The 12,306-nt window shown below is 36.4% G+C and overlaps 1 protein-coding gene across 1 annotated transcript in view; it reads left to right on the top strand.

Annotated features, from left to right (window-relative positions):
- The window catches only part of USH2A (usherin), a 404,558-nt gene that overhangs the window by 347,079 nt on the left and 45,173 nt on the right, over positions 1-12,306 (top strand). The window contains exon 61 of the mRNA XM_068675985.1: positions 5,322-5,676. Within this exon, the coding sequence (XP_068532086.1) occupies positions 5,322-5,676 (355 nt within the window). The remainder of the gene's footprint in view (positions 1-5,321; positions 5,677-12,306) is intronic.

The raw sequence follows: 12,306 nt of genomic DNA, 5'->3' as shown, positions 1-12,306 counted from the left end.
TGATTTGACACATCCTCACTCCCTTAGAGGGCTTCATAAACTCTGTGTGAAGATTTTTCTGTTAAGATATTTGTGTTTAGGGAAGTATCAAAGTAGCAGAGCACTGACATCTACTGTGCCCATTGATTCTTTAAAAGCTTGCTGAAGGGTATATGAATAGCTTCTTGAATAGCTTCAGAAAGTCAGAGGACATAAAACTCAAGCCACATGTTAGAAAAAGATTTAAACTCTAAATTTTCTTTTTTTTTTTTTTTTTTCCCAACTATAAACTTATAGCAAAAGCATGCTGGGCTAAATCTGGCCTCCCACGCAGAATTTGGGACATATTATTATGTTAGAGCTCTGACTGAGAAGACAGGGAAACAAATTACATTTTGAATCAGCAGTGATAATTAATATAAATTCACTTTTGCATTAAGCACAGTAGTCTCTAAAAATTCCTACTTTTTTGAAATACCCTTTTCTTTGCTCCCCTTTTCTTTGCTCTTTTTAATTGTCTCATCAAAAAATACCAAGTTCCTCTCCTTTATAAAGAGAAATAAAGTGTACATTATAACCTAAGACATGTCTTCACTCTGTTGGTTTTGTAAATAAAGCTGATGATTACTGCTGCTATTCCATGGCAGCCATAGAACAGGAAAACAGGAAATATAATGCAGAAAGCCTGCTTCAATGAAAAATACTGTAAATTGAATTTGACAGCATTTGATGGCATTTGATTATTCTAGTCACAGCCAAACAATGATATAAAGAGTAATATGAAACAGAATGTGTTACTGCCTAGCAGACTCAAAAGCAATAAACCTTCCTCCAATGTGACACAATCACTTCACAATCATAATTGTAGCCTGTTTGATACCTCTGAGTACAGCAGAAGGGCACTGACTGACATAGATACATTTTGTTTTTTATTTAAAGTGAAATGAAAATGGCGCACTGGGGCTCCAGATACAATCGTTATATTCACCTACATAGGCATGAATCACTTGGCAGTTATTTCAGCTGAAGTTTAAATGTGCTTAGACAACAACAATATCAAATCTTTCTCAGATAGCTGCAAAAAAATCAGAAATGGGATGTAAGAACATAGTTCTTTTTCATTTTGTAGCCACACATAGCCTTACATTGTTGTAGCAGTAAGACTGCAGTATTTCCATGGGAGGTTATGGCATGTAATTTCTTCTTCATCATATGCCTTTTCCTTACTGCATCACTTAGAAAATAAATTCATTTGACTCAAAACCTAGAATGTTTGGGGAGCTAGTGTGGGTGCAGATCCTTGCATTAAAATGTCAGGACTCATTCTTGCTACTCAAATTAATAAAAACACTGGCAAGTTCACAGACATTTTGTCAGAAACTAAAAATTAAAATTTTAGTTAATGATAAAAAAGATGGTGACATTTTATTTTTGATTCATATAACAATATTAAACACAGATCTGCGGCTTTTAAACTTTTCCAGCAAAGACCACAACTTAGAAGAGATTGTGAATGAGAAAAGATGTGGTTCATGAGACAATCAACTAATCTAGTTCTCTTTCCATTCATCATTACATAACATCCTTGTGACAAACAGAGAAATTGCTACCCTGGAAAAATAATATTATGGAAATAGATAACATATTTCTTGCTGTATTTTAATAAGATATACACGTACTTCACATCAGCTAATGGAACTGCTCTCTATTGATGACCAGTACACACTGTATAAGATGCACAAGATGACTCCTAATATTTCCAGTAAAATTATAAGGATTTGGGTTCATATCTGGCTTAAGGGAGTCTGAATTTTTGCCAGTGTCTACATCATGCTCAGCAAGATTATGTTATTTAGTACAAGTATGTGAGATTGTAATGTAGCTCATTAGCTGAGCAATCCTGATGGTGAAAATGTAGCAGAAAAAAATCAACAGGCAATTTAAGACACAGGAGATGTCTCCATGGCTGTTAACTGCTCTGACTTGCAGTGCAGAGGCTTCTAGATTGATTCTTTATGATGACTTAATTGCTTACCCTTATACCATTACCATGAGCTACACCAAAGACAGCTTCCAAGGCACACATACATGTATTAGTAGATGGTTTAATATAAAAATCCTTATGGATGGATATGTCAATAGGTATGAAAACTCATGAAGGATTTTATTTATACCTGTAATTGATGTAATACCTAATCTAGCCTAGCATGTTATGCAGTAGTCTCAATTTCCTTTGGTACATTTTTTACAGCAATGCTTGTAAATAGGGAAAAAAAAAAAAGGAAAGAGAAAAATATGCAAATCACATAGTATAGATGTGTGTATAGATTAGTGTTGTAAACAAATGGCAAGTGAAGCTTGCTTTGTTTAGTTGGATATGAAGCTGGGGGAGAGAGTGGAGGTGAAGGGGGTACATTGCTGGTGCTGCATTGTTTCCCCACAAAATCATTTCAGAATGTTTTACCCTAGGAATAGCAGACACCACAAAAACCATTACTTTTGTGTTCATGTTGAAAGATAAACACATGGAGAAGTTGACCTCTAAGACCTCAGGGATTCACTGAGTCTTCCTCCACATAAGGAAACTGAGGGGTGAGAGTTGCAGTTAGTGTTGTAGTCCTCTGCATACAGCTCTATAGTCATCTGTCACAAAGAAGATTATGTTCTCCTCTTTGTTTCATCTGGCTCCAATTGGCTGTGGGGCAGGGAGAGTTTGCCCTTATAAAAATAACTGTATCTGAGCATCTTCAAAATGAATGTAAGCAGCAAATCAGACTATGCAGATTAAGAGACAGCTTCCAGCTCTTGGAAATGTTATTCTCTTTTGCAGCTCATTGTACATAAGAAACACTTCCAGTTAAATGAGCAGTTGAATCTTAAATCTTAAGACGATTGAAATGATTACAGACTGTTCAACCACTTCTGTTCAAAGTTTATTCATACATGAAGATACTCTGTTTTTTAGCACCACAGATGGAACCATTTACCTAACCATAAGTTTCATTCATTAAATATTCAGCAGTAATAAGATCTAAATACTTAACCAGACTACATTGTACAGCTTTGCCTGTGGATGAGCTTACTGTTGGTAGCATATTTGATCTTCCAGTGTGAAAAAACTGTTTATCACAGAATTTGTAGAATTTATAAAACATAAATGTATGTATTCATTTAAGTGTCAGTGCTTCGCCAGACAAGACAGATACTACATGGAACTGTATTGTGCTGTAATATACTCTCTATTCACTTATCAGCAGAGATCTTTAGGCATGTTTTTGAGCACATAAGGAGAAGACTATGTATTTAGGTGCATTAAAAAGGCATAGTAGCGATTCATCTTTTGGAATTGTGTGCCTTGCGCTAAGTCATTGAACAAGATCCAAGCAATAGTTCTGCAGAGGGCTGGTACTAAAAATATCTGATGGAATTTGAGGATCAAGAGGAGATTTTGTATCTCCACTTGTCTAGACATCTATGTCATTTTGTTGCAAGAGAATATTGCTTGAGAATGTTTCCTTCCAGTTCTATGTGCCATTATTCACCCAGTTCTGCCAAACAGTTCTCAGTATCAACATATCTTATAATTTGCCTGCTTTACCACTCTAGAGACATTTTACCTCAAAACACTTGCATTTTCAATAATGTGTTAACAATTAAAAATACACAGTGCCCGTATAGCCTGCTTATCTCAGAGTTTGGCAAAAGTTCTTTCATTTCATGTAAGAAAATAATATGCTCATACATGCCTTACTTATGTATACACACAAAGGATGAATAAACAGCCGTGTACACACATTTATTCTTTATATTCTTGATGTTTGCCTTATGTACCTGAGTACGTTTTATTACAAAGAAGCTAAGATTGTCCATTTAAATAAAAATATGCATTTTTGTATTTTTCAAGTAATACTGGGATTGATCTAACAAAATAAAAACCAAAATAATTCTGCAAAATACAGATTTTCTCTTGCCAAAAAAATGTTCTTCATCTTCTTTGTGTGTGTAGTGATGATGACACCTGGTAGTCAGACAAACTAATTTTACTTCTGTGAATTTGCCCTACTTGCAATAAAAGTGGCAGATAATGTAATTTGTTTTTTGTTGTTGGCAAGGAGGGTGAAAGTGCTTTTACGTTCTGCAAAGGCCAAGGTTCTTGTGAAGAGTAGGGAAAATACTTAAATTCATGTGCAGTAAAGCACAACTGTCACCGAGATTTATCACAGTGTTTAAATGTAACCAACTTAATTTCACACAAACATTTTTATGCCAAGTGAAAGAATTGATTTGATAACTCTGTTTTGAAGATGAGTGCTTTCCTTTTTACATCTGTTGTAAATTATATATTAGAAGGGGCCACATTAGAAAGGGGGTGAGGCTCATCTGTAATCTCCTCTGATACTCAGAATAGCTCCAGGTCCTAAACAAGCAGATGTAGTAGGAATGGATGCTACATACACATACACATGTATATACATAAAGAAAAAGTAAGTATAAATATTAAAATAAAAATCTATATGTGCCAAAAGCCTACACAATGAATTGTCTTTATATATCTAAGTCTGTATTTTTGTATAAGTTTGTATTTTTGAAACAAAAAACACTGGAAAAAATACACAGTTTATTATAAAAAGCATTCCTTGTGATATTTTAATGAGTTTTTCTGGTATAGCTGCAAATTCTGCTGAGTTTATGCACAAGGGATTACTTATTCCATTTGCAAGAACAAATGGGATGCTTATTGTGAGGAAACGAATAAAAAAGTGCGCAGCCTTTGTTTTGAGGCCATGTTATTCTATTTATCCCTTGCTCACTAGGTAACGTTTTTCTTTCACAATTGTGCTAATTTTCTGTAAATGAGGGATCCTCAGATGAGTATCTCCATAAATAGCTTGATTTTCAGAAATGTTGAAAACTTGCAGCTATATTGCAATTTTGCAAAATATTGCAAGTCATTATTTTAACAACTTAAAATGTATTTCAAATTTCATGTTATAAATTTTGAAATTTGAAACACCTGATGTGTTCTATCCTGAAAGAACAATGTGGTATTATATTGTAAATCTGATACTACAGAGTGTGACAGCACATCTGTTTGCAGTGTTTTATCATATTCTCCTAGATGAATAATGATTAAATAATTGCCTGAAAATCTCTTCTTCACTACTCAAACAACTGACACAGGTTCACGGAAATACATTTAAGGCACAAAGAGATATAGGTAATACCTTGTGTGTGTGTAATGTATAGAAATATGTTCTGTACTTTTGGGAGTTACAAGCTGAACTTAGATCTCCAGGACCCATTACCATGTGACTGTTTGATTGCTTTTGATTTCATTTCAGACGTCCTGTGGGCAGTCAGGAAGAGTTGCTTTTGTTCATTTGGACTGAAGGAGCTTTGAAATTTGTTGATGCATCTGATGCTCTACAACCTTTTACTCTCTACGAGTATCGTATTAGAGCCCAAAATGCTGTGGGGTCAGTAGACAGCCTGTGGGCCTCAACCCGAACTCTGGAGGCTTCCCCATGGGGCATGGGAGCCCCTGAAGCACAAGCAACAAGTCCATACTCAGTGCGTTTGAACTGGACCCAGCCTGTTTCTCCCAATGGTGTTATATCTCTGTATCGAGTAGTCTATCAAGAAAAGCACAGTGATCCAACACTGAGCATCCCAGCTGTTACTGCGCTAACTGTGATGGTAAGAACTATACAACAAAACCAGGTTTTGGTTGCTTTTATGCTGCTTTGATCTCTGTGGTATTTTTAAAATCTCATTTAACATGGATTTAAAAAGTGGTTTTTCCCAATTGCTAAGTAGGTTTTTGGTTTAAATTTTGGATTTAGCCCAGTGAAGACTGTAACACTTCACATTAGTATCTATTCCTTGGTAGATGCAAGTTAATTGCTCAAAAACATAAATAGGCCATGTCTTGAGGAATGCATGCATTTAACTTTGTCTGCCTTGCTCTGAGAATACTTTGTCTGATTGTCAAAATAGTTTCACGGAATCTGCACAAAGAAGAGCAAAATCTGCTCTTCTTGCATCTAATACTAGTTTTGTAATTCAGTTGGATTCATAAATTGAATTAATTCATTAGTAATTAAATAGTTCATAAATGCAAAGCATTTGCATGAATACACTTTTGTAAAAATTCCCCTCATAATTCATTAGTAATATAAGCAGATCGACTTTTACTTTCATTACACATACATACAATAAAACATTACTTTAAGACTGTTTTAACACTGTTAAGATACCTTTCCCTTCAAAAGACTTTACGAACATGACCATCCATAAATATAACATTCCTATTCAGTATGTGGATGAATAGACAGGGAAGGTGGTTCCGTGAACTGACTAATATGATGCAAATCAGTGACAGAAGTGGTTGTAGTTAGTGCAGTTACCACTACTCCTCCCATCTATATGTTACATACTAGCCCTTCTACAAAGACAGCATATAGAGAAGAAATAGAACTGCAGTGCTATATATGAGGATAGCTAGTGGATTTGGCAGCCTCCTGAAAACAGTTTTTAGAAAGTGTTTCAGCTGGTTGTAATAAGGTTGGGTTTCCATAGCAGTACCACCTCAACTCCATAAACCTAGAATTTTGTCTAAATGAAATTCATAGGCCATGTTAACATTGGATAATTCTGGAACTCCTCTAATTTCCTAACTAACCAATTAAGAATACTAAATAGCATTATGTTTGTTATTCATGTAGGATCCTAAAGGACATACTCTCTAATACCCAGTATAGTAACCTTGAAGTAACTTCCTTAGACAAATAATGACATTAAAACACGGGCGAAGTTTCCAACTCAGGAATCTTGTGTACTTTTGTGGTCATACAGTTCCAAAACAGTTTAGTGTCCAGCTTCTTGGATGGATGGCTAAAGATATATTAATAGTAATAATAATAAATAATAATAATAATAAAATAATAATTAAAAAAAAAACAGATTCTGAACTGAATGATAGAAATATGTACATTTGGCTTCTGAAAGCCGAAAATTGTATTTCTGTTATATGTATGCTAACTTTTAAAGTAGATTGGAATTCTAAAGATATTGAATTTCAGTAGGATGGTTGTATTTTGCTCCTTTAACTTGTTTCAAAAAAAAAAAAAAAAAAAAAAGAGAGAAAAAAGCACAACCATCACAGTGATGGAACATCTAAAATTTTAAATGACAGGGCTTCTACTAATACTCTGCTTCAGCAGCATGCAGTGTGTTGCTGAGCATCAGAATTGACCTGGCTAGTCATGCATTGCAATACCTTCTAAGCATGCCAACAAAAACAGAAAATGTCCAAGATGGTTGTGTTGTGGGTAATAAAACCTACCAAAATGGCCTTTTAAATAATGTTGCCACAGTGTGTTTCTTTAACAGCATCAGTTAAAGGCCTTTCAAATTAACAAGCTATTATTTACTGAATTAGTATTTTCCTGACTCCAAAATCCTTTATTTTCCCCAAACACTATCCTGACTCAAAATGTCATTCTGGCAGCATATGCATGTTTGTTCTACTAATGCTGCACTGAAGCTGACTTGCATGTTTTTCGTACTCTCCTTTGTCATGACTGTTTATCGATTATTAGTTTTTGCTACGCTCTTTTATTTTTAAACATTATATTACCATTTGGGGAGAAATCTTTCTGCACAGCCCTTCCATCAGTTGCACTCGCTTTAAGCTGTTGCAGCTACACTAACTCAATAGAGTTGTTGCCTATTTTATAACAAGGAGCTGAGATCTGAATCCTTCCTCTTCTGAACCTAATGGAACAGCTAAAGCTTTGAATCAAAGTTATTGACATAGAGTGCATAGAGTTCTGTTATCAAAGATATCTTTTGGAGGTCAGGTCAATTATCCTAACAAGAGAAAACCTGGACAGCAACTTTCAAAGTTATAGTCCCTTTAAAATAGAGTTTTATCATGAAATTGCTGATATACCCTTAACTGTAGCTTTGTGAATGAGACACTTTAATTAAAATGTAATTTTATTGAAGGAACTAGCATTCCAATGATTAAACTTCTGCCCCTTTAAAATATAGCTTTCAGGGGTACTAAGCTAAATCATTTAATCTCCTAAAGCATCTCTATTGGAGCTCCCTCGTGGGATATGCCATTAGTCATTCTCTCACACAAGCTTGCATGTTACAAGCAAGACTTAAAGTATTAAGTGAGCAATGAGTTCGGTCCTTTATTTAATCTGTTAGACTCCATTCTTATCCCATTAGATTATTCCAGAGAAAAAGCAGTGCTAGAATCACAGTAGCCGATCCCACCCTTTCTCTCATTGGTTGCAGCCCAGTTGCCTGCCACAGCACATAATGCTTGCCCAAAATCCAAAGTATAAATACAATCCTGGTGGCACTGCAGGATACAAATTAAGGGCTTGCGATTGCCACTGCAGACTGTTATAATGTAGCAGCTTCTTTTCCATCCATTTCAAAAGCCAAATGAGAAGCATCTTCTGGGTTTTCAAACCATTTGACAGACTTAACCAGTCTACCTTCCCAAAATGTAGCTATTCACTCTCCATTGAAGGTTAATTAATCTGTACTTGAATTAACATGTTGAAGTTATGGCTGTCCAGTACCTTAAGGTAATCACCAATCCTTTGAAATTCTGCACTGCCTATGGAGATAAAAATGAGAACTCCGTCCTGAGAGTAAAAGCGGCTGCCACTCATACGAAGGAGGATCTCCCTTCAGCGTAAGCAGCAGATGATGTACACATGAGCCATTTTGATGGTTTGCAGTTAAAGAGTGGTGTCACCCATCTCCCTAGCTTGCTTGGCCAGGAGTGTAGTGATGGATGGTATGTGACAGCAAGTTAAACTGACATTCTGGTTTATTTGCAGAACGAAGTCAAGTCAAGACTGGTTATAGTGCAAGCTGCTTCCACAGTATCTTCCTGATACATTTTAACCCTTTAAAGGGAGAATGATATTTAGGGCCTTGTTGACAACACTAATGTAAGACAGATGTGTTTACAGGGCAATGGATTGACAGTAAGTTCTCATTTACAGAACCCTGCAGAAAATGAATAGATTGTCAAAGATGATGTTTCCCTCTTCTGAACATAGGGCTTAAGCTTGTCAATGCAGCACCCACAGCTGATTTCATTGTAAGGCCAGTACCACAAATGGCAGCAAAGCATCAGAGCTGTTTAACTGCTGCGTGTCAAACATGGCTGTGAAGTCAAAATGTTTGGACTTTTCCTTGATAGATGTATAGCAGATAAGTAATGCTGTCTCTCCCATGACAATTGTATCAAATACTTGGTTGCTTACCATAAGCAGGAGAATTCAAACAAGCCAAAAAGATAAGCAAAAAATAAAAGAATGTGGAGCTGTTGGAATGCTTGGAGGACAAGAGTAAGCAAAAAGCATCCGGAGCTGAGGGTTGTAAAGAAAAACCCTGCCTGCATTCAGCAGTGCCCCCTGTTGTTATGTAGATTTAAGTCCTGTGTTCTGTGTTAATGTGTTATGTAGAATTAAGGCCTGTGTGTCAAGCCTGCCTCAGCAGTGTGTGATGAAAAGTACAGTGTGCTTGTTACAGGATGCAAGAGAGAGGTGTGTGCATTACAGACCTTATTCCTTGATAATCTTACATCTGTGCCTACCTGGAACCACACGTCTACTCACATTGTGTTTTGCAATATGAAGCCCTCCTGCCAAATTTATCCTACCAGGCTTTTTTGGCATACCTAAGTCAGCTTAGGGTGTAAAAAATTAATATGTCTCTTAGCTGATAACACTGCACCAGCAAAGCCCTTGGTTTGGATGTAGCTATGCTAACAGTTGAGAACATATGTTGGCTTACCTTACATTATTTGGGGAGGTGGTATGTAACTACACTGGCCAAGCTTCTCTTGGCAGATGCTTCATGTCTGGTAGGCAAATCTGTAGACATATTGCAGAATAGCAATAATAATAGAGGCCTTCGTAGGAGAATAAGGCTTTGGCTTGCATGATTTTGCTTTAATAACCAAACGATAATTTGTATATTAAATATTCAACCAGAATAAAAATAAGAAAATAACAACTGCTTATTGTAAAGCTCTACATAACATATATTGGAAATAATCTTAAGTGGCCAGTACTGCCATATACACAAGGTCCCTATGCAGGATTTTACAGATCTCTGCAATCTTGCATCCAGAGTTAGCTCAAGTCTATTTATCACATTCAGAAATACTTAACACATCCGTGCATGATCTTTCATTTTTGTATCCTCTAATAGACCAGTGAGCATTTGGCAACATTGGATGTGACTTACCACATGATTATTAACCTCCTTGTATATGGCATTATTCATTATTCAGAAGTTCAATATGCAGGACTATACATGAAAACTTCCTTATAGAAGAGGGAATGTAGACCACAGGCACAAGAAAAATATGCCAAAGAGAGAGACCAGTAAAACTTTTTTATACATTCCTGTTTCAGATACCTGGGAAGTGGACTGAACTGTAAGAAAACAAGAGGAGAGTAAATGGAGGAATCCCTGCACAAGCCATAAATTCAGAATATGTGCTACTTAGCAAAGAATGAAAGCTGTAAACGGCAGTGGAGGGCAAAAGTTAATTAGGCTCCTGTGCTGCTGTTAGCAAGTGGAAAGTATCCCCAACTAGAAACAAGATGGCTGCTCCAGCAGTGCCCTAGTACAGCCAAAAGATCAGATCCTTAGCTATGCAAGGGCTTCTGGGTTAGGGGGAAATCATACACAGATGACTAATTTTTTTATGGTTCACAGCCGATCAAAGTGAAATTCAGCAGCTGTTCAGGACAAGTGACCACTCTAACGGCTGTAATATAACCCGCTAAATAGAGAGGGAATTGCATGAGAGCAAGAGGTTAGCTGTGATTATCGGCAGGTGAGTGCTTTATTGAAGTTGAAAGACCATTAACATTGATGGAGTAATTATTTCAACTTGAAAGTAATTACCTTGATGGGTGATAACTTCTCCAGTGTTCCCAGATTTGATTGGACCAAACAATTGTGAACTCTTGAAGCCTAGAAAAATATTACAACAATACTGCAATGTTTAAATTACTGAAACCATTGTTAGAGTATTTTAATTATGCCTAACACTGGAAAAGATTTTAACTTACAACAACTGGTGACCTCTCATGTATAGAGACATTTGCTTTCTAATTTCAATGAAATGACCCACACCTACCACGTGTGTGCTATATGTGATGGGTTTGCAAATGAATCATTTGATTTAAATGCAGTTTTTAAGACTCAGAGCCTCGTTAGCACGGTTTCAGGAAGGGCTTGTACTGGAACTGCTGTAATTGTTTTATTTGCCAGGAAGCCCAATAATATAAAATGCTTCCTGTGCTTTAGTCTCTAGACTAACGTCTGTTAAGCTTGTGCAGGATGAATACAGGACAAGTGCTACTTCACGTTGAAGGCTGATTAAAAAAAAAAAAAAAGTGTGAGAGGCAATCTGTGTCTCACAGATTCTGTTGTTTCCATGCTGCTGCAGAATATGCTGGTTTTGGCACTACAGCTCTGTTTAAATAAGCATTTGGATTGGCACTATGATGCCCCTCCAGAAACTGATTAAGTGCTTCAGTAAGCCCCACCTATCAAGACAGACATGTAGAATTGCCTAATTAGAGCAGAAAGGATGAAAGGGATTGTTGCACAACTTCACTGATTTTGAAGTACCATGGTAATAGAACTGGATGAGAACAGGGAGAGAGGAAGAGAGAGACTCCAGATCCAGCCACTTCTATTTATTGCTGTAACCAAAGCTGCTTCAGTGACTCCCTGGATGCTTTCAGCAGCCACAGAAACATAACTTTAGACCCTGGTGGAGTTCTGCCAAGAATTAAAGAATCCTTGTGAATTAGGATGCGGGGCAGTAGGGAAAGGTTTATTTGGCATCTGTGAGGTCTTAATATGTTGTCAGGTGACTGGTGGTTGGAATTAGTGAAGGTTACAGTAAGAGAGTTTATTTCGTTATAGGTTTTCTTCAATATTTTCTCCCTAATTCATTGTGCAACATCAAGTTAACCTAACTTTGCCCTTTGAAAAAAATTTTGGACCAGAAGTAAAACCTGATAGGATTGCGTTTGTCCATGCCTAATCACACAGTCCACGTGATTTATGACTAATGTGACTCAAATACCAAACTGAAGTAGATTTTTGAAAGTAATCCACAGCTGACAGATTCCATATCTCATGACAGTTTTCACTGATTTGTCCAATCTTGTGTTTTCATGCCAGTACTTCTTAAACACAATAAAAAAAAAAGATAGTCTCTTTCAGAAGTTATAGCTATTTCACAGTCTTTGTATCTTTTTC

Source organism: Anas acuta, chromosome 3 (genome assembly GCF_963932015.1).
Source record: "Anas acuta chromosome 3, bAnaAcu1.1, whole genome shotgun sequence".
Taxonomy (NCBI): domain Eukaryota; kingdom Metazoa; phylum Chordata; class Aves; order Anseriformes; family Anatidae; genus Anas; species Anas acuta.
Note: the sequence above shows the minus strand (reverse complement) of the source record. Positions and strands in the feature narration are given on the sequence as shown.